This window comes from Panthera pardus, unplaced genomic scaffold (genome assembly GCF_024362965.1).
Source record: "Panthera pardus isolate Hobbes unplaced genomic scaffold, ASM2436296v1 HiC_scaffold_22, whole genome shotgun sequence".
Lineage (NCBI taxonomy): Eukaryota > Metazoa > Chordata > Mammalia > Carnivora > Felidae > Panthera > Panthera pardus.
Genome location: NW_026526788.1, coordinates 28,717,173 through 28,740,880, shown reverse-complemented (window position 1 = coordinate 28,740,880; position 23,708 = coordinate 28,717,173). Strand labels below are relative to the sequence as shown.

Here is a 23,708-nt window from a genome sequence, read left to right as displayed (position 1 = left end):
TAAGTTATATATTTGTTTCCTCTGACTAATCTACTTATTTTTTAAATTTAGAACTGTGGGCCACCAGATGACTTTAGATGTCCGGATCCTTCAAAGCAGATCTGGACTGTGAACGAAGCTCTAATTCAAAAATGGCTGAGCTACCCCTCCGGAAGATTTCCTGTGGAGATAGCCAAGTAAGAAAAACATTTTACCGACACAAAACAAACACAAACATGACCTCTTACCTCCATGGTAGTGCATCCTGTATTTAGAAGTTTTTATTTAAGTATTTCACAAATGGTTTATGTACATAAGTTTAAATGTCTAGAATTTCTATAATAATGGATATTTTGAGATGTCATTTATATATAAGTTGTAATTCTTTCATGTATGTAATGTTAAATGATAACTTAAAGTACTAAACTTACCCACTTTAGGATTGGGTTTAAAATAATGTTACTTCTAGCATCCTAGGATCACTGTCTTTTAACTTTTGTATTCCATAAAAGATTTGAGTATTACTTCTTTCTTGAATATTTTGCTTATAGATGAACTTGTTTTAGTACTTACAGTTTTTTTGTTTTTTTGCAGGTGGTATTGGATTTTGGGATATGGGGCTATATCTGATAATCTTTTTTGAATTCTAGATTATTTTCCCAAATTAAAATTTTTCTTAAAAGCCCAAAGAGTGAAGTTCAGAAATATAGCATCCCAGATTAGATTTAATACCATGTGTAATTAAGAAAATTAAATGTGTATGTTTATGTAAAAAAAAAATTTTTTAAAGAACTTCAGTTTTTTAGTCTATGGTCATAACCACCCTGACTGTGCCTGATCTTAATTTGATTTCAGAAGCTAAGTAAGGTTGGGCCTGGTTAGTACTTGGATAGGAGACCTCCTGCGAATAGCCGGGTACAGTAGGCCTAAAACAAACAAACAAGCAAACAAGCAAAAAAACAAAATAAGACCATCAGATTTGTTTGAAGAATCAGAGGATGAGATTAGGGTAAACAGTAAACCTTTATCAAGTATTAATTAATCTTTAGTAATTTATAAAACTCTTACTACTTCTAATTGAGTATTGGTTAGAGGTGTACTCTGTGGCATTAAATATTAAATTAAATATTGTTATTAATAAAAAAGCAGGGGTGGGGTACACCTGGGTGGTTCAGTCATTTAAGCATCCGACTTCAGCTCAGGTCATGATCTCATGGCTCGGGAGTTCAAGCCCCATCAGGCTCTGTGCTGACAGCTCAGAGCCTGGAACCTACTTCCAATTCTGTGTCTCCTTCTCTCTCTGCCCCTCTTGCTCGCACTCTGTCTCTCTCAGAAAAAAAGAAAAAAGTGGGGTGCCTGGGTGGCTCAGTCAGTTAAGCATCCTACTTTTGATCTTGGCTCAGGTCATGATCTCAACAGTTGGTGAGTTTGAACCGTGCATTGGCCTCTGTGTTGACAGCCTCGTGGAGCATTCTTGGAATTCTCTCTCTTTCTCTGTCCCTGCCCCAGTCATGCTCACTCTCTTTCTCTCTCAAAATAAATAAAAATAAACATTTTTTTTAAAAAAGGAAAACATGTACATTTCTCATTTTGTGATTTGTGGATTTTTAACTTTCTTTCTAGCGAAATAGATGGAACATTTTCTTCCTCTGGTTGTCTAAATGGAAGTTTTCTGGCTGTTAGGTAAGTGGTAGTTCTTTGGTATGTGGAATTTTTCAAATTTATTATATTAAGTAATATATTAAAGAAGTGAAATAACTTTACAGTTTTATTATTTTCCTTCTTTCTCTCTCTTTTATTTTTGTTTTTTCTTTTATAGCAATGATGATCACTATAGAACAGGCACCAAATTTTCAGGAGTTGATATGAATGCTGCTAGGCTTTTATTCCACAAACTTATACAACCTGATCATCCTCAAATATCTCAGCAGGTTTGTTCTTAAAGTATTTTATATTTGTGTTATGTAGTCTGTTGAACTTTATAATCCATGTTACTTTGTATATAGCCTAATTAACTTTACAGTTTCAAATGCTTCATTATGAAGTGTTGTCTGTGATTTTATTATATAAACTAATATAAGAATTAATAGGGTTTTATTTTAAAACATTTCTAATTTATCAAGTAAATTTATCAAAGTAAATTGAAAAATTTACAATTTTATCAAGTATTTGTAAAGCTTTCCAGATGTTTGAGTGGACCTTTAATTACTTAACATTACGCTGTTGGTTAAGTCTTTAGACTTGCACACAAGATTTTTAAAATTTTCTTAGCAGTGCTCTTAGGCATTAATTTTCATTGTGCTTCAAAGTACATTCAGTGATTAATTGTAAGCTACATTTTTGTAAAATACCATTTCATGTTTGCTGTATTGTAAGATTTTTCTTCTTCTTTTTGGAAAGTACATTTATTTTAAATAAAGGAGGTTTTACTTTTTGTCAAAATATAGGTGGCAGCTAGTTTGGAAAAGAATCTTATCCCTAAGCTGACTAGCTCCTTACCTGATGTTGAAGCATTGAGGTTTTATCTTACTCTACCAGAATGCCCCCTGATGAGTGATTCCAACAATTTCACAACAATAGCAATTCCCTTTGGTACAGCTCTTGTGAACCTAGAAAAGGCACCACTGAAAGTACTTGGTAAGAATTTTAGTATTTTTTCCTTTTGTAATTTTTTCGCTTTAAATGAAAATCCTCATAAGTTTTTAATTTTTTTGCTGTCTGAAATTTTGCTGTCCTGCTTATTTGACACTTAGTGAAAAATAAACCTATTTTTCCTTTTATTGCTTTTTTTAGTCCTCTGAAAAACTAGTCCACTAGTTTTTAGAGGCAAAGCATGTTAAATATTAAAATTTTAATCAAACACAGCAAAGACAGTATCAGGAAAGATAAAAACTGTTTTCCATATTCCCCTCTCTCATCCCCTCAGTCTTAACTATTAAAGAAGTAAAGGAGGAGGAACAATTAAAACTGAACAAACATGGGTTAGTAAATCCTCTTTGAACTCTGTTAACTCTTCGCCTTACATTTCTCTTACTTGGTAATTTCCCCATGTTTGATTTTATTTCTCTGCATGTAGATGAGATTCTACTGCTCATCTGATCTTATTTTTCTGTCTCTAGACTCTAGTTTTTTGGCCTAAACTTTTCTCGCCTTAACTTTTCATATTGTATAGATTACATCTCTGTTCCTGACCATTAAAGTTTGCTTGCTACATTTAATCCGATACTCTCCTTCCTGATAGTATTTGTCGGTTTGTGAAGCTGAGATATATAGAACTAATAAAATCAATACAAGAGGTTTTAGGCTGAGAGTGAGCAGAGAAAGTAGCAAGCAAGGAGTAGAATCCTGAATTCCGAGAGAATTCATGAATAAGAGTGAAGCAGGGACTCACAAGAGTATTGCTTCCATGTTGTCAAAAGTGTTTGTATTCTTTCTGTCTGCTTTATAGGATTATGGTATTTGTAGTTAATAACTGCAAATAGTGAATGTGGTGAAGGACAGACATGTTATACTTTACATTGTTCTCAGTATCTGATTTTCAGGAGTACCTTGCATTTTAAAGGTGGTGCTTCACAGTATTTCAACTTTGTTAAGTTAAAAAATAAAACTTGGAAAGATCCCAAAGTGTTGGGATTTTAGAATGTTTAAAAATCAAAATTCTAACAAAGCACTTTTAAAAAAAAAAAGTTTAGTGGGTTTTTTTTTTTTAAGTTTATGTATTTATTTTTTTAGTAATCTCTATACCCAGTATAGGGCTGGAACTCATGATCCTGAAAGAGTCGCATGCTTTTCTGACTGAGCCAGCCAGCACCCCCCAACCCCACCCAAAGTACTATTTAATAACTGATTTTAATATTAGGTATCGTAATGAGTTTTTAATATCTAGGAAGCCAAGAAATAAATTCAGTAACCATTCTTACTTTATTTTTGCTTTTGAGAGCTTTTTAGAACAGTATTCTTTAACTTAAGAGTAGGATGGTATCTCCAAATCCTAGAATAAAATACTGTTATATGAATCTTCCTGAGATTTTCAAAGGACTAAGAGCCACTGCTTTTAGAAGAAAAGTCCCATATGATTCCTTTGAAAACTGTGATTTTTTTAAAAAATTCATTTTATTTTTGTGTTCACCCTTTAACAGAAAACTGGTGGTCAGTACTTGAGCCTCCACTGTTCCTCAAGATTGTAGAACTTTTTAAGGAAGTTGTGGTACATCTTTTGAAACTCTACAAGATCGGCATTCCCCCTTCTGAAAGAAGAATTTTCAACAGTTTTCTTCATACTGCATTAAAGGTTTTAGAAATATTGCATAGGGTATGTTCAGCAGTTCCTTTTTTCCCCTCTTTTCTCATTGCTACTGACAGATCGATATTTATTTTAACATTAATATTACAAATTTAGGTTAGCCTAAGAGATGTATATTACAGAAATTTAGAAAAGTTACCTAAATGTTTCTTTAATACATACTTTGGAGCTTTGGTCTTACTTGACTTTGTTAGGCATTTGTAGATAGCTTTTTCTGTAGTTGGGCAGAACAATAGCATACTAATGAATTAGAATTCTTCTTACCTTTTCTTGTGAAGAACATAATTTGTTAGTTTAAAAATGATTTTTGTTATTTATAGGTGGTTATCATATGAGACTGCATCCTAGTTATGATTATGAACATTTAAACTCAAGTTTTTTGCTATTAGATACTAATGGCTTCAATCAAAGTATTTCCTTTTGAAATAAATGACTAACTTGAAATTGGAACCACCTATAATTCATTAATTTGCTTATTGTTCTTTCCTGCCCTTCTTCCCAATGTAAGAAATAGTACCCTTTACACTTGTAGCAGTTCAAAGTTATATGAAGAAGTAGAGTCTCAGCTGTTTCATTAAAGATGGATTTGAGACATCCCTGACAGCTGGTAGGTATATCTTTGTTACACCATTTGGTATTCTTGAGGAGCTGTTTTGGGAGACATGACCTAAGGGGAGAAGCATATTTCTTATCTCTAAAATGACTGAAAAACCCTTAAGAACTTTAATCTTTAGTTTCTTCTTCTGTAGCATTTTCAAACTCTTGCCTAGCACTAAGGTAAATGTTAAGGGATAAAAGAGATAGTCCTTCTGTTCTCTGTAAGAAAGAACTTGTGTAGACCATTTGCTTTTCTTCCTTATTCTTTTAGTGAAGTTCTGGGTATTTCGTCAGCTAAACTTCTTGAACTTACTCTTTTCTTTTGTATTTAGTATGTTCATTCAAGATTCCTAGTAAAGTAGTCATGTCTTTTATTATAGTTGAAGAGATAATTGTCATTTCTTTCCATGGGAAAGTCATTCTTACATTTGCCTTTCCCAGAAGAAGGCTTTCTTCTAACATTTTAGGGTTAATTGGATTCTGCAGTAAACTGCTATTAAAGAAGATCCTTTGTCTTCATGGGATAAATATACTTTTTCTGTATGTCTTTTGTCTAGGATTTAAGAGATTAATTAGATTTTTCTTTTTCTATTACTTCAGTGAACCATCCTTTGTCCATCAGCTGGACCCTATTCCCAAATAGTTATTCACTGTCTCCAGTCTTTATCTGCTTATCTTTATTGCCTCTTTAAAAAATAATTTTTTTCCTTAGCTGTGTCTGTTACCACAAGTTAAAGGGAGGGTGGAAGAAGGAGACGAAATATAACTTTTTGTTTTTTGTAAATAAAGACAGAACTTAAGCACGTAACTTAAGTTCTTTTTAAAAAAAAATTTTTTTTTTTTTTTTTACGTTTATTTTTGAGAGACAGAAACAAAGCACAAGCAGGGGAGGGGCAGAGAGAGAGGGAAACACAGAATTTAAAGCAGGCTCCAGACTCTGAGCTGTCAGCACAGAGCCCGAAGTGGGGCTCGAACCCACTAACCCCAGGATCATGACCTGACCTGAAGTTGGATGCTTAACCAACTGAACCACCCAGGAGGCCCCACAAGTAACTTAAGTTCTTTGCCTAGATCAGAGACCTCAACTTGTACTGAGGAGGAACACTATAGGGCTCCATCTCCAAAGGCCTTTTTGAATTAAATTTTTTTTAATGTTTATTTATTTTTGAGAGAGAGAAACAGGGGAGGGCCATGAGAGAGAGGGAGACACAGAATCCAAAACAGGCTTGAGACTCTGAGCTGTCGGCACAGAGTTGGCACGGGGCTCAAACCCACAAACCATGAGATGATGACCTGAGCCGAAGTTGGATGCTTAACCAACTGAGCCACCTAGGTGGCTCCAGAGACCTTTTTGATGGAACCATGCTAGATACTAGGATCTTACATTCTTGCCAGCTAAAAGGGAAGGGAAAATAATTTTAACAGTGGCTAGAATTAGAACCTCCCTTGTATGTTAATTCATGTGAACACTTTACTATATTCTTCATTTAATTTTTTAAACTCTGTATAGTTTATGTTTTGCCCCTTAACCTAAATGTCAAAGATCATAAACCAGTAAGTAGCAGAGTTGAAATACAAATCCAAATCTACTTCCAAAGTCTCTGCTTTCTTTTCTTTATTCTTTTCTTTCCTTTTCTCTTCTCTTCTCTTCTCTTCTCTTCTCTTCTCTTCTCTTCTCTTCCTTCTCTCTTCTCTCTTCTCTCTTCTGTCTTCTCTCTTCTCTCTTCTTTTTCTTTTTATTTCTTTCTTTCCCTCCCTATTTCTTTCTGTTTTTCTTTCCCTGCTGTTTCTAATGTACTACTCTATCAGCAGGTGTAGTAATATATTTGGAAGGGGTTTGTTTTTATTTAAAAAATTTTTTTTATGTTTTATTTTTTATATTTGAGAGACAGAGACAGAGCGAGCACAAGCAGGGGAGGGGCAGAGAGATGGAGACAGAATCTGAAGCAGGCTCCAGGCTCCGAGCCATCAGCACAGAGTCTGACGCAGGGCTCAAACTCATGAGCAGTGAGATCATGACCTGAGCCAAAGTCAGATGCCCAACTGACTGAGCCATCCAGGCGCCCCTTGCTTTTATTTTATGCCCCTAGATCTAGAGGTTCATACTTCTATAATTGCAGATAGCATTGTGTTATGAAGAGACCATTTTTGCTGCTTCCTATCAGTGTGATTTTGAACAGGTCTTTTGTCTTCATCATAATGCAAATGGAGAATTATCTATAAAATAAGGATTAAAATACTGGCCTGTAGTTTCCCAGGATGAATATACTGTTCAAATTATACAATATATAATGAATTCTGCATTCATAAGGCAATGATTTTGTTATTATCACTACCAAATTTTGGATGGGAAACAGCTACTTTCAATTTGACTTATTGGGTTATGTGGAAACTGGGTTGTTTGAAGTTATTTACAGACTCAAAACCAGGGTGGTAATGGTATTAATGTCTTAAGCATCTCTTAGTGGGCATCCTTAGGGCAGTCACTTATCCTTCTTTTACTCCTTACTTTGGAGAAAACTTTCCTTGGTCTTAATCTGCCATAAATAGATCCTTGTGGATATTAACTGTCAGGGATGATTCATTTTCATCTTTAGTGAAACCAAATTACTTATCAGAAACTTGTTTTTTCAAAGACACCTTCTGTGTGACAACTGTATATTTCTCTGCTCTCTGTTCCACGGTTGCAAATTAGAAGTTTCCTCAAATGGTTGCCTTCTTGACCTACAGTGGACCAGGATTAGGAAGAGAACTGGACTATGTGTTTACTAATCATTTCAGGATATATGGATGACTTGTTCCTCCCTTATGTCATGTCCTTTGAAAAACTTTTAAGTTAAAAATCATTCCCAGTATTCCAAATGGTATTATAAGAAAGATGGCTTTGGTACCTGCTGTCAGAAGTGCATATATTCCCAGATAAATGAGTTTATTGGCAAGTAATTTGGTTATTTAGTAGTTTTTGGGTTTTGACACAGTACATGTAGAGCTACTGATATGCCTAAAGCGGAGACCGACTTGTTCTCTGTAGCCTAATTGCTACATATCATGCTAATCTTCTGATCAGTGATTTTCAAACTTTTTTTAATAAGGAACCCTTAAATCAGATAAGGTACACATATATACTTAACATATACCACCTCTGGACTGAGACTTATAAACCAGAATACTAAACTGTAATGAAAATGTGAAATAAAAATGTTATGATCAAACATATCTAGATTTTATTTTGTATATTTAAGGCAATAATACTGAATGTATAGGTTTTGAACTTCTACCATGTGATTTTTTCTTTTGTATTCATTTCGCGAATATTTACCGAGTGCCTACTGTGTGCTTATCATTGTATTAGACATTAGGGATGCAATGATAAGGAAAAGATGTGATTTCTGCCCTTGTTTAGATTTTAAATGTAGAACAGTTATATACATACCAGTAAATAAACATTTGTGATACAGCATGGTAAGTGTTAGATTAAGGAAAATTAAGGGTGCTATGAGAACACATAAGAGGGCTTGTAATACTGAAGAATTAAGGAAGGTTTCCTGGAGAAAATAATGTCCATCTTATCTACTATACAAATGTGTGTGTGTGTGTATTTTTTTTTCTTTTAACGTTTACTTACTTTGAGAGAGAAAGAAAGAGCGCAAGCAAGGAAGGGACAGACAAAATCCCAAGCAGACTCCATGCTGTTAGTGTGGAGCCCAGGATGGGGCTTGATCTCCTGAATTATGAGCTCATGACTTGAGCTGAAATCAAGAGTTGGACTCTTAACCGACTGAGCCACCCAGGTGTCCCTGTATCTTTATATGTATTTATTAAACTGTTGATTTTATATGTAAGTCATTAATATATATGCAGGTCTTTTGGATCAGTCTTCCTTGTTCAGTGTCTACTTTCCCTGTTTTTAAAAACAGTATTAACTGATTTTCTCTTTAGTTGTTAAATCATTGTGACTAATTAACTATCCACCATAATTTCCTCCTAAGTATAAATTTGACTGAAATTTGTTTCTAAACCAAACCTGGTTTTTGAATTGTTAATTTTTATTCTAACATAGCACTTCTTTTCACAAACATGTATTGCAGGATATACAAACTGCAAACATTGGTTGCTGTTGGTGAAGGAAACTGCAGTTTACCTTTTTAAAATACTTGGTTTGAGCCCCACGTCGGGCTCTGTGCTGACAGCTTAGAGCCTGGAGCCTACTTCGGATTCTGTGTTTCCTTCTCTCTTTGCCCCTCCCCTGCTTGTACTCTGTCTCTTTCCCTCTCTCAAAAATAAACATTAAAAAACATTTTCTTTTAAATGAAATCTAAAATATTTAAAATAAAATAAAAATAAAATATTTAAAAAAAAATTTCAGAGGTCAGTGAGATGTGAATCATTTCGTATGGAACTTGCTAAATTTTAGAGTACATTCATGATTAAAAGTTGGTGTGTAGCGGCTTCTGGGTGATTTGGTTAAGCATCCGACTTCCGCTCAGGTCAAGATCTCAGGGTTCATGAGTTCAAGCCCTGCATCTGGCTCTCTGCTGTCAGCATGGAGCCAGCTTCAGATCCTCTCTTCCCCCTCTTTCTGCATGCCCCCCATCTTGCTCACCTATGCTTTATCTCTCAAAAATAAATATTAAAAAAAGGTTGGTGTGTATATTTATAAACATACATATTGGAGACGGAAAAGCCAAAGAGATTTTTGTGTAATTATTGTGTATGTTTTCTTTTTTAATAGAAAGAGTTTGGACAAGACTAGGGCAAGAGTTTGCACACTTTACCTGTAAAAGACCAGGTAGTAGTTTACACTTTGCAAGCCGTGTGGTTTCTATGGAAACAGCACTCAAAAAAAAAAACAAAAAAAAACAAAAAACCCACAACTCTCAACTTTACTGCAGACAGTGTGTAAACAGATGGGCATGGATGTTTTCCAATAAAACTTTATTTGCAAAAATAGTCTGTATGCAGGATTTTGCTGACAGGTTGTAGTTTATTGACCTTGCTCTAGGATGAAGGTTTTGATCTCGATATATAAACTAGATATCTTAGTTTTGTTTGAAAGCCAGGAATAGCAGTTTTACTCTGGTCAGTTCTTCCTAAATGTGTATCCTGACCACTGATATAAATTAATCAAACAGTGGGAAAAAAAAGAGCTCATAGTGCTTTGTGTCAGTGTATAGAGGGATTAAAAGTGTCAACTTTGAAAATGAAAGCGGTGTGATTAACATGCGCTTCTTAAACTGGGTTATTTATTCCCTTAAGAGTGGGCCCCAAGATTAAACATTGGCTGTATGTGATTGGTTTTATTTATTTAAAAAAAATTTTTTTAGGCTTATTTATTTATTTTTAAGTTATCTCTGCACGCAACATGGGGCTCAAATTTAAAACCCTGAGATCAAGAGTCGCATGCTCTTCTGACTGAGCCAGCCAGGTGTCCTTTGATGGCAATTTTACATGTTCATAAAAAGAAAAAAATGTGTATATATGTTCTAAATATAATAGCATTCTAACTATGTGTTGTATACTTTTATGCAAATACTCATATATATATGAACATATATCAAGGAACAAAAAGTAGATGGCCATATAGTGAGTTAAGATTTCTGGCTCTGTTAGCTGTGTGACTTTAGTTAAGTTTCTTGAACTCTACATCTTAGTATATTTGTCCATATGATGGTAACAATGGTATCTATTTCATAGGGTTGATTTAAAGATTAAATGAAATAATGTACATGACATGTACTTAGTAATTGGTCCATAATGATAGTTACTATTATTTCATCAGTGGAACATAACATCTGAGTGAATTTTAAGGTAAAATCTGTATTTCAGTGAAAATGTAAAGTGCCATTAGAAGCATGAACTGTGTGTGTGTGTGTGTGTTACTCATTTTGCCCATTCATTCATCTCATGGCGTAGAGTACCTGTTTGGACATAAGCACCTGTCTGATAGATTTATGCATCTACTAGGTGATTTCATTTGTTCCTTTTCAAATGCTGCTTAGTTGGTTTAGTGATTTTTGAAAATTATAAACAATTATTTTTGTTATTTTTACAGGAAATTTAGCTAGTTTTATTTAGTTTGTATGTTAGATCGAATTTGTTTCTTTCGATGGCTTATTTTCTTCTCCTAAATGTGGCATATTTCTTAGTGGTCTGCACTTTGTCCTTTCTGTTTTACTTTCTACTGTCTCACCTCCTGTCACAGCTTTAGTTGTCTCCTTTAAGGAAAATGTTCTCAATTAATGTGTTTTAGGCAGGCCTTTCTCTTGAGCTACTTGACAGTCTTGCCATCATTTTAAAATTTAAAAAAGATTTAATACCAAATTTCTCATCCTTCCCAGCTCTGATCCTCTCCCATCAAAACTCATCTTTTCTTGACTCATATGTCTTTGTGTTGCCAGCATTTGTTTTCCAGTTACTCTTGCTTGAAATTTTGAAGTTAGGTCTGACTCTTTTCTGTATCAGTTAGCTACCACAGGCTCTGCATTCTTTTTTATTTTCTAGAAATCTTCAATCTTTAATATCTTGATTTATTTCCCTACTCCTAGCCTCTGTATTTTTAGTATACTTCACACTGTCAACAGAATAACTTTCATAAAATATCACTCTGATTCTATCATTTGTTGACTCTCAAAACCCAATTTCCCTATGAAATTTTTCTCCTTTAGCTCATGCTATTCTCCTTATCTTTGTCTAGACTTTTCTTCCTCAGACTTTTCTTTTTGAAGTCCTTTTCTTTCACTTTATTCTTTGGTTTTTATTTTGAATATCTTCACATATACAGAAACATTGAAAGATAAATCCCTATTTTTTTTTAAAGATTTTATATTATTTTTAAGTAGTCTCTGTGCCCAACATGGGGCTCGAACTTACAACTTTGAGATCAAGAGTCATATGCTCTACCAACTGAGCCAGCTACGTGCCCCAAAGTAGATATGTACATGCCTCCCATTCTAGATTTAGTAATTGTTAACATGCTGTCACATTGGCTTTTACATATATGTATGTATTTTTTTCTTGTCATTTGAAAGTAAATTCTGATACTACCTCAGCATTCCTCTTCTTGGGCATTTTCCTACCTAACAGTAATACTATTGTTTTTCTTTTTTTTTCCTCTGAGAGAGAGAGAGCGTGTGAGAGTGCACGCATGTGTATGCACAAGTAGGGGAGGGGCAGAAAGAGAGGGAAAGAGAGGATCTCAAGCAGGCTCCACACCCAGCATGGAGACCAGACTTGAGGCTCAATCTCACATTTGTGAGATGATGACCTGAACCGAAATCAAGAGTTGGCAGCTTAATCGACTGAGCCACCCAGGTGCCCCTGTAGTTCTGAAGTCTTATACATCTTTTTTTTTTTAATCTTTTTTTTTTTAACGTTTATTTATTTTTGAGACAGAGAGAGACAGAGCATGAACGGGGGAGGGTCAGAGAGAGAGGGAGACACAGAATCTGAAACAGGCTCCAGGCTCTGAGCAGTCAGCACAGAGCCCGACGTGGGGCTCAAACTCACATACCGCGAGATCGTGACCTGAGCCGAAGTCGGACGCTTAACCGACTGAGCCACCCAGGCGCCCCTTATACATCTTTTGTTAAATGTATTGCTAAATATTTGGTTTTGTTGCTATTGTAAATGAAATTTAGGTTTTTTTTTTTCCAGTTGTTTGTTGCTAGTATGGAGAAATTTAGTTGTGTTTTGTGTATTGATCTTGCACCCTGTGACCTTGATAAATTAATTTATCAGTTTCAGTAATTCTCTTATAGATTCATTTGGGGTTTTTTTTTTTTATATATATACACAGCATGTTATTTTCTACTCTTATGGACTTGCAGTAAAATGGGCTTTATCTCTTTGAAGAAGTCCCCTTGTATTCCTATTTTGCTTAGAGTGTTTTTTATGAAGAGGTGTTGAATTTTGTTAGATGCTTTTCTGTGCATCTGTAGAGATGAACAAACCTTTTTTTTCCTGCCTTTTTTTCTGAAATGTACTGAAATGCATTGACACTTGAATGTTACACCAGCCTTGCATTCCTGGGATAAATTCTTCTTGGGCATTATGTATTATACTTTATATATATTATTGGGCTTAATTTGCTAATATTTTATTGAAGGTTTTATGCTTATATAAGGAATATTGATCTGATAATTTTTGTTTCTCATATTGTCACCAACTTTTTTTAAGAAATAATTCCTCTTTCTCTATTTTCTGAGTTAAGATTGATATTATTTCATTTCTTCCCTAAATGTTTGATAGAATTCACCAGTGAAACCGTCTTGGCCTGTAGTTTTCTTCTAGGAAATTTAAAATTTCCTATTAAATTTTATAAATACAGTAAAACCTTGGTTTGCGAGCACAGTTTATTCCGGGAACACGCTTATAATCCAAAGTGCTTGCAAATCAAAGCGAATTTAAAGAACCATTGGCTCACTTGTGATCATGTGATGTTCGGTGCCACATACTGCTCGTATTGCAAGATGTCACTCGTTTATCAAGTTAAAATTTATCAGAAATGTTTGCTTGTCTTACGGAGAACCCTTGCAGAACAGGTTACTCACAATCCAAAGTTTTACTGTAAGTACAGTGTAATTTATATTTTCTGTTTCTTCTTGAGTCAATTTTGGTAGGTCTGTGTGGTGATATTTATGTCTGTGTCTGTGTGGTGATGCCACCTTTTTCATTCCCGTTAGTGGTACTTTGTCTTCTCCCTTTTCCTCAGAGGCTTATCAACTTTACTAATATTTTCATAAAACACATTTGCTTTCTTGATTTTTCTCTAGTGTTTTCTCTTTCAGAAATATCTGCTCTTTATATCCTTTTCTCTACTTGATTTGTCCTTAATTTGGTCATCTCTTTCTCGGTCCTTAAAACAGAGGCTTAGATCATTGATTTTAAACCTTTTTTTCTAATATGATCATTTAATGCTAAGTTTTCTTTTTCTTTTCTCTGTTTGAGTAGGATCCCTCAAATTTTGATACACTTTTAATTTTATTCAATATTTTCCTAAAGCCTCTTCTTGCTCCACTATCTGAATTGGCTTTATACCAGAGGCCTCAGATTCCTTTAGTGTTGCCTGATGCTTTGGACAGAAGTGAAATGTCAAAAGTTTTTTTTCTCACTGTGTTCTGCTTTGTATGCCTGCTTGATAGAGGGTTTTTCCTTCTCACTCTTGCCCCTCCTCAGTGGTAAACTGGTCTTGCTTGTTACTCAGTGTTTTCCAGGATTAATAGAGGAGAGGACACAAAATTTTCTTTGATGTTATTGTCTTAGCCTTAGTCTTAGGTGATTATGTATGCCTGGATCTCAGGGTGGGACTTACTCAGAGTTTCTATTCCCTCCATCAGCATTAGGGATCCTCTGGTCCTACTGATATAAGATTGTGGGCTCAGGACTGTTGTCCCCCATTCCTCCCAGCTATTGAAGTGAGGGTGTTTCCCCCTCCTCCAGCAACAATGCATAGAATTTGCTTTACCGTTCTCAGTGTAAGTTTAAGGCTTTTGCTCTCTCTGTATAAGCAAAGGATATGGGCAGGATGGCAGGCCTTCTTTTTTTCTCACAGTGGAAGCCAATTCCTTGCACCACTGAGAGAGACTTGTGATCTTTTGCTGTTTCCAGTCATCCCAGAGACCACCCAGTGGAGGTCTGTGGAAGAGAGTCTGAGTGAGTGCAAACTGTCTGGGGCACCTAGGAGTTATAAAACCCTGTCAGGTTATCCCATACTCAGTCTTAAGCAATTTCTTAAAATTTTAGCTGATTTCCTCTTCCCTGCTTGTGTGACAGTGGTATCTTCCCTCTTGCTTTGCCACAGGTGACCCATTTCTGGCATTCTGTTTCTGTTTGGAAGTATCTGTCGATCCTTGGGATTCAGGCTCCTTGGTAATCTTATGGCTTTAGCTCTCTGATGGATTCAAGAGAAGTTTTGGGTAATTTGGAAGTGTTTTGTTCAGGGGTGCCTGTGTGGTTCAGTCAGTTAAGCGTCAGACTTTTGATTTCTGCTCAGGTCTTGATCTCATGGTTCCTGAGATGCTAACAGCACAGAACCTGCTTGGGTTTCTTTTTCTCCTCCTCTCTCTTCCTCTCCCACACATGCACATGCATACTCTCTCTCAAAGTAAATAAACTAAAAAAAAGGGTTTTATTTAAAATGATTACAATGTTCTAGGATTTTCCAAATGTCTTTTAGTTACTAACTCTTTAATTCCATTGTGGTCAGAGAACATACTGGGTATACTTTGGATTCTTTTAAATGTATTTAGTAAGACTTGTTTTGTGGTCCAGGATATTTTATTTTAGTGAACACTCTATATACAATTATTGGGTGGTATGTTCTATTATAGTGAGTTCAAGTTAGTTGAAATTGTTCACATGTTCTTTTCTTGCTATTTTTGTCAATTTTTTATCAGTTACCAAGAGAGGGGTGTTAAAAATTCCATCAAATTCTATCAATTCCCCCTTTGCATATTTCAAAGCATTGTTATTTGGAATTGTTACAACTTCTTGATAAATTAATCCTTTTATCATCATGCCTACCAAATGTGTCCTTTTTTCTCCAGAAATACTTGTCTTGAAGTCTACCTTAAGAGGAACCTCCCAGGTGCTGCTTTCTGCTGGGGTGTTTTTTTCCCCCAGTGTCTCACTCTATACACTAATGGTTTAAAAGTTAGCCAGCAGGGCACCTGGGTGGCTCAGTCATTAAGCATCTCACTTTGGCTCAGGTCATGATCTCACAGTTTGTGAGTTCCATTCCCACATCAGATGAGCTCATGCGCTGCGTCAGTGAGCATGAGGCCTAGGTGAGCCTCACTTCTCCTTCTGTCTGCCTCTCAGGGGATGCTCTCTTTCTCTCTGCCCCTCACTCGCATCCTTTCTTTTTCTCTGCCCCGCCCCCCTCAAAAAAAAAAAAAAAAGGTTAGCCAATGATGTATGGGGAATTTGCTGACTGGTTTTGTGGCTTCACCCTCTAGATTCCTTTCTGGAAGTTTTACTTCCTCACTGCCACATTGGCTGTCTTACTTTGTGACCTATGACTCTTCCGTAAAGAGTCTTTTACTCTTCTGGTAAAACTGCTGCTTTGTGCTTGAGCTCTTACATATGCTGATTTGGAAGCACTTCCTTGGGCAAAAATGTGTATCACACCCGTGCTTTCTTCTTTCAAAGATTGTGTTCATTCTTGTTTCTGCTTGCTTGCTTTGGGTTGATCTCCAGTGTTTTCAAATTGTTGAGTTTTTTTATATACTGTCCAGAGTTTATAATTGTTTTTGTCAGGAGGCTAGTCTGACGCAAGGAGCTCTGCTATATCCCATACCAGAACACCTCTGTGTCTCTATTGATTTAGAATAGCCCCACTGTTTTGGAGGGTGCCTGGGTGGCTTAGTTGATTAAGCATCCGACTTTGGCTCACGTCTTGATCTTGCAGTCCATGAGTTTGAGCCCTGCATCGGGCTCTATGCTGACAACTCAGAGCCTGGAGCCTGCTTTGGATTCTGTGTCTCCCTCTCTCTCTCTGCCCCTCCCCTGCTCACTCACTGTCTCTCTCAAAAATAAACATTAAAAAAATCAAAAAATAAAAAGAATAGCCCCCACTTTTTTATCCCATTACCTTAACTGTTTGGAGACTCCTGGCCAGTCTTCTTATGCAAGTCCTAACAATCAGAATATTTGTTATTTTCCTTACGGTGATGTTTACTTTTTCTCTATCCCTTGTATTTCCTACAAACTTGAATTTAGATCAAGAGACTTGATTAGATTCAAGCTAAACATTTTTCTGCTTCATAGATGATGCTTATACTTCCTGTTGCGTTACCAGGAACATAATATTTGTCTCTGTATTGGTGGTGATTGGTTTGATAACTCAGTTAAGTTAGTATTCTCCACTGGAGAGATTTTTTACCTTTGTAATTAGTAAGTACTTTCTAGGGTGATAATTTGCACTCTCTTCATTTTTTGTGTCCTACCCAAATGTCACTTCTTCATTTTATTCAGATGCCAGTACAGAGTGACACTTAACAAGCATTAGCTATTCTTATTTAATTCCTATTCCCCAAACAGAAGTTCTTATAGATTCTAGTTTTTATATACTGTATATACTTTAATGGTACATATCTCTTACTATGTGGTGGTTATAGAAATATTTTTCTTTTTTACTAGATTTTGAGGTACTGAATGCAGATATTCCATCTTAGATATTTTTGTGTTTCACATAGCACTTAAGTAGCATTTTGCAAATAGTAGGCATTCAGTAAATTTTTTTTAATAGAGAAAATTAGCTAAGAAATTTCAGAACTTTTTCTGTTTAAACATTTTTCAATCTCTGTATTAGGTATGGGTTAAACCTAATGTTAATTACACATTTATTTGTTTTTGTAGGTAAATGAGAAAACAGGACAGATTATACAATATGATAAATTTTATATACATGAAGTACAAGAATTGATAGACATAAGGAATGATTATATCAACTGGGTCCAACAACAGGCCTATGGAATGGTATGTTTCCTTTTGCATTTTATCATTTCATTTCTATGTATCATTTATTCTCACAGAAAAGAAACTGTTGCTTGTTTTTGAAACACCAAGGTTTTTTCAGAACTTTTATTCAAAGCTTATTTTGAAATAAAAGCACATTGGGAAGAAGCAGCTACTTATTATGCAGTATTTATAAGAAAACACTCCACTCTTATACCACAGCCAAACCAAACTAAAGAAAAATGCAAATGTGACATGGACTTTTAACTCTCACTTATTTTCCATGAGGTTGTCTTTTAATTCTTCTATGTTGAGAATATTGGAGTCCTTGGTAGAACTCTAAGAATATAGTACTATTGTGAGATTAGTGCCCCAGAATTATAAAAAGAGAGTCCTAGGACCATTAATTCCATTTTCCCCCCTTTTTATTTCAGATTTTTGACATACATCTACATGTGTATATACTTCCCATGTGGCTAAGTCTCTAGTAACTAGACACTTAATGCCCCATTAAAATAATAGCAGTCTTCTAAAGCTTTATTTCGACACACAAAATTTTAATATAGAAACGGGTAAGCAGATCTAAAACAGGTTTAAAACTCTTACTTGCTAATCATTGTAGGATACTTGAGGCCAATTATTTTACCCCCGAAGTAGGTAATTTAAGCAGTATGTATGTAGCAGTTGTAGAAAGGTTAAGTAACCTGTCCATAAGGAGCTTGCTAGGTACCAGGTGCAAACTCTTTGTGGTGGATACACACTCTATAAGTTTATTCACCAGCACCTCTAATAGTATCTGGCATATGTGTAGTGGCAGTAAACACATACAGTAGTTTTTGAATGTCACTGTGATTTAGTGCATGCTAATTTTAAAATAGTCTCTTCTGTAGGAATCAGGTCACTTCTAGAACATCTTTTCCTTCCCTGGTATGTGCATTTGGTTAAGAGAGAGATTTGTTCATTTTTTCCCCCCAAGAATCATTGGGAGTTTCAGTCAAATTTATAGCTGCTTTGCAGACTTAGATCTACTCATTTGCTCATTCAACAAATAATGAGAATATTGAGAAACTCCTGTGACTGGCATCAGTTTAGGTATTGCAAATATAGTGATGAACCAGACAGATAAGAGCCATGTTCTTACACAGCTTATAATCCAGTGGGCAAGGTGGACAATAATACAGTAAAGCAAAAAAAAATTAGCTAATAATATACACAGTATAGAGAATTAAAATAAGAGAATATAATAGAGACTGGATGGTTTCTTACAATTGGATAATCAGAAAAAGCTTATCTGATGAAGTATGGGCTGTTCAAGAAAAATGAACATCCAGTAAAAGACCTTAGGTGAGAACAAGCTTAATATGATTGAAGGATAGGAAGAGGCCAGGAAGGCTAAAATATGGCATTGTGGAGAGTTCAGAGAAATGGATAGACACCAGATCATGGAGGGTTTAATAAATTAGGATCAAGAACTTGGATTTTATCTGAAGTGTTATGATAAGCCATTAGAAGGTTGGAATCCTAAGTCTGCATATAAACTTGACACAACCACGTAGGGTATCCTGGTCTTTGAGCAGTGTTTTTGAAATTGGACTGATATATAGACCCCTTTTAAAGTAAAACAATTTCTTAAGTCCAGTGTTCACTTACATTATTTTTGACTATATTATTTAAATATATACAAACACTAAAACAAGTTCTAAACTTACATTTTTAAAGAACTCTAAAACCATAACAAATTTATAAATTAATTATAAATAACACTGCAAATTCAAAAATCAAGTTACTATTTAGTATGGAAGATAATTGTGTTTTGATGATCAGGAATCTTACCTCCTAGCCTAAATATGATAAGAAAGTAGGGTAGCATAAAAGCATCTCGGTTCAAATCTGAGCTCAGCATTTACTCACTCTCTGTCATTGGGGAAATTACTTAATTCTTTTTCTGTAAATTAGGGATAATAGTACCTATCTTATATAGTTATTGAGATTAATTGGTATGATACATCTAAAGTGCTTAGGGCAGTTCTTGGCACATAGTTAAGTCTTGGTAAAATGATGTTATTATTGCTGACTGCCTATACACAGGCTTTAAAGTTTGGCAGTAGCCTCTATTCTGAGGTGTCTAATAACACTGTTATCTTGCTGCCTTTCTCACCTTTCTCTATTTGAACTACAATGAAACATTTCCTTTTAGAATGAGATGTCATAGTAATTTGGCCTTCACTCATCAAGCACATCATTTATGTATGAAATCCTAAACATAGAGATCCTTCCTATTTGGTGCCAGTTTGATTACAATCACAACCATTGCAGCTCTTGGAATTTCATGGTGATACTGGATTTATTAATGGATTATCCTAATTTTAGATTTTTAAGTCATTTTTTAAAATTCTGGTATAAAAACACTAAAATAAATTCTCCCAGAGCACTCATAGACCCTTAAAAATAAATATATTTCTCAGAGATGTAAGCCTAGTTTGAGAAACATTATCTTAGAGTCATATCTTCCTGTATTACTATGAATTAGATTAGGTACCCTTTGATATGAATTTGTATCTAGTATGTAGGTCATAAACTACTTGTATTCATAACAAGTAACACAAATGCCAGTCCCATAGAATTTTTTAGTTTGTAGTAATCTTTGTGGAAAAGCTATGGTTTGAATGTTTACTTTTAAGTTTGGCAGGCCTGTATCCAGACTCCTCTTGGTATATAGCTGAGGTGATACCAAATTGAATTTCCTTAGGAGCTGCTATCTCAGTGCTACTGTTTTCTGTTGAGAGGGAAGCCATAGAGGACTACCTTCCTATTTCTAGGTTTTTTCTCTTTCTCATTCTGTCCAGATTATATCTTTATTATACTTGATAATTGCCCTCCATTACTCTTTGTGCCTCAAGGTTTTCCTTTCTCTTTATTTGTAGACAGAGTGATATTGAATAGGTGGCTGCAGCAGTGAAAGCTTGTTCTTTATTTAATTGGATAGTGGGTTTAATATCAAATCTTAAATTTTTTTTTTTTATGTTTACTTACTTTGAGAGTCAAAATACAAATGGGGGAAGGGCAGAGGGAGAGGGGGAGACAGAATTGGAAGCAGGCTCCAGGCTCTGAACTGTCTGCACAGAGCCCGACGCGGGGCTCAAACCCACTAACTGAACTGAGAGCATGACCGGAGCTGAAGTTGGACAGTTAACCGACTGAGCCATCGGGTGCCCCTAATATCAAATCTTAGAAATCAGAATGCAGAACCTGTGATTTGGGTTCTTCTAATCTACCTCTGGGAAAAGAAAGCTGGCATTTACTTTGAAGGTCTTTGTGTACCTCTTATTTATATAGTTCATTAATTTATATTATGACATTTGATTTCACAAAGCTCCCTTCTTTGAGAGAGTTAAAAGCGCTTATTCCACATTTCACGTTTACTCATAACTCTAAAGACTCTTTTCCTGAGGGTTTTTAATAAAATTCATGCTTGTATTGCTAGTCTTAATGCTAGGCTGAACATCACATTAACACTCTAAGATTTAAAAAAATCTATTCTAAATATACTTACATGCAGTTTTGTGATGATACAGAGGTGTATGTATGTTTGTATACACGTTAACATATGTATATACATGTATGTAAATGCATATATATATGTGTATATATACACATATGTAACACTATTGAATAAGTTATAATCTTAAAGTAGTTCCATTGCTTCACAATATTGCAAGCTTACAATATTCTTTGATAAAACATAATTACTATGAATTATAAGAAATATACATCTTTAAGTTTTACTTATATACACATGTATTCATATATATGTAACTTTACCTTGTTCTCAATACTGTAAGGAAATTGTTTACCTTTATTATATTTGCTTTATGCTATAATCTGTTAAAAATTTTTTTCCTCCATTTCTTTTCTTTCCCAGTCAAGGATTTTAAGAATCCAGCACGTATATACTTCCCTGATCTCTAAACATTAAAAACTAATTCTGTGAAGTTCTTTGCTTTTCTTATAATATCCTTTTTTGTACTGCTGAGACTTCTAACTTTTCACCTCATCCCCTTTCATTTTCCTATCCTTTTTAACCTAACTCTGTAAAGTGTTTTGCTTGATCCTCCTACTCTTGCTGGTTACTGTAAGCTTCTCTGTTTTTTTGTTTATCAGGACTCTGATCATTTTAAAGATTGATTATAAGTATGTATATATATAATCTCTACACCCAACATGGGGCTCAAACTCCCAACCATGAAATCAGGAGTCACACACTCTACCAAGTGAACCAGCCAGGCACCCGTCAAGACTCTGATCTTGGTGTATGAAACTTTTTTCAGTTGGATTTTTCAGCTTTTTATCTGTTTTTCTCCCTCCACAGTAATCTCTAGGCAAAATAAAATGGCACATGGGTTCTTTTTCTCTTCTGATATTTGATTTTTCTCCATTTTCTAAGTACTGTTCTTAGTTGTATATTTCCTTACCTTCTTTTAACTTTGCATTTAAGTTGAAAATACTTTAGTGGTTGCTACTAAACTTTGTTGTTTTTTCTTCCTTCTCTTATACTTTTAGTTACTATCCTACATATCGTCAATATTTACTTAGTAAAAATGGACTAATTTAGAATGAAGTATAGAATGGTCTATGCTGGGTCCGCTTGTTTGTATTACTATAAGGTTCTTATTATATAATTTAAAAAATACATATCTTGAAATACAATTTATTTCAAGAACTGTATACCTATGGAAGGCATGTCATATATAAGTAGATACTAATGAAGATACTTGGTAAATTGGTGAAATTTTTAGTCTTTCATGTTGTATTACATACATGCTTTTTAAAGTCATAAGTCATATTTATTTGATATTAATTGTGCTATGTATATAAATCATCACTATCTTTGTTCTATGGAGTTAAGTTGCACTTTAACAGTGCTGAGCTAGCAGCATGACATGTTCACCAGCAAACTAGAAGGATAGACTGATATAACAGTTGGGGAGACCAGCTTGGAAATATCCCCCAGTACTTTCTGGGTTTGAGTTTTGTTTTCATTTAATAAAAAGAAGAAATTAAAGTACATTTGTGCTCCTTTGCAGCTGTAATATTTCCTAGAAAAGTTCATCCTTGCTTTGTAAAGCTCCCTAATAATTTTTAATGGCATTAATATTTTACAGACTAAACTCTTAGACTGATTATGTATTGGATTACCAAATTATGTTTGTGTATTTCCATTTCCTTCATGTTTTAGATGCTGTCTTTTTATTTTCATTTAATCGCCAAGACCTTTCATATTTACTGGAATCACTTCATTAACTTGAGTATCCCCTTAGAATAATCCTGTGTTACATCATTAAGTCAAAATGACACCAGCAGTGGTATAGTGCTTTGCCATAAGTAATTAGTTGAAACTAAAATGTGCCAATGAGCTCCATCTTTTTGTCTATAACCAACTGGAACCATCATTAACCATTGGTGTTAAAAGCATCTTTAGTGAAGTCTGCTTTAGACCATGAGAACCTGACTTTTGGAACATTCCTTAAAGCCTTTCTCACTCCAGCTTCTAGGACATTGAGCAACTAAAATTAGGCATGCCTTGACCCAGTTTCAGGACTTCCACTCTAAAAACAGCCAACAACTATTACTTGAGTATGTGGATTTGGAGCCAATAGTAGGTCACACATTGAGTGATATGTTGAATTTTTAGCAATAAACCTTTAAGTAACCTCACGTGTTTTATGATAGAGCCTGTCTCCAACCCTCATGACTTTGTTTTCCTTTTAAATTTCCCTTGGAAATACTACTTTGACTGAATCAGATTTGCAAATAATATAACAAGTACATTGCAACTCTAGAGTTCATCCATGCTCTTTTAAGCATTTACCTTTTTTCCTTTTTGCATTTACCTTTTTAAAAATGTTTGAGCTCTTGGGGTGCCTGAGTAGCTCAGTCAGTTTATAAGCATCTGACTTCTGCTCAGGTCATGATCTCACGGTTTGTGAGTTCAAGCCCCGCATTGGGCTCTGTGCTGACAGCCTGGAGCCTGGAGCCTCCTTCAGATTCTGTGCCCCTGTCTCTCTCTCTCTCTGTCTCTCTCTCTCTCTGTCTCTCTCTCTCTCTGTCTCTCTCTGCCCCTCCCCAGCTTGCATTCTCTTTCCCTCTCAGAAATAAATAAATAAACATTAAAAAATTGTTTTAAATGTTTGAGCTTTTGTCTAAGATCCTTAACCTTTAAATTGAAATTTCTAATAATGATCTTAATCTGTTTCACCCTTGGATGCCTCTCTCTTAGATAATAGTTTCACTTGATATCTAAAAGCTTCTCAAGCTTTCCACAAATCCCATTATTTCCTATATTCCTTTCAGCTTACATCATCCTACAGTCAAA

General features: G+C 35.0%; 1 protein-coding gene across 8 annotated transcripts in view; it reads left to right on the top strand.

Annotated features, from left to right (window-relative positions):
- Positions 1–23,708, top strand: part of HERC4 (HECT and RLD domain containing E3 ubiquitin protein ligase 4) — a 136,150-nt gene that overhangs the window by 77,219 nt on the left and 35,223 nt on the right. For all 8 annotated transcript variants that reach the window (XM_019444323.2, XM_019444322.2, XM_019444321.2 and 5 more), the window contains 6 exons: positions 52–176; positions 1,603–1,662; positions 1,799–1,910; positions 2,427–2,616; positions 4,119–4,291; positions 17,237–17,356. In XM_019444323.2, coding sequence (XP_019299868.1) covers positions 52–176; positions 1,603–1,662; positions 1,799–1,910; positions 2,427–2,616; positions 4,119–4,291; positions 17,237–17,356 — 780 coding nt within the window. The remainder of the gene's footprint in view (positions 1–51; positions 177–1,602; positions 1,663–1,798; positions 1,911–2,426; positions 2,617–4,118; positions 4,292–17,236; positions 17,357–23,708) is intronic.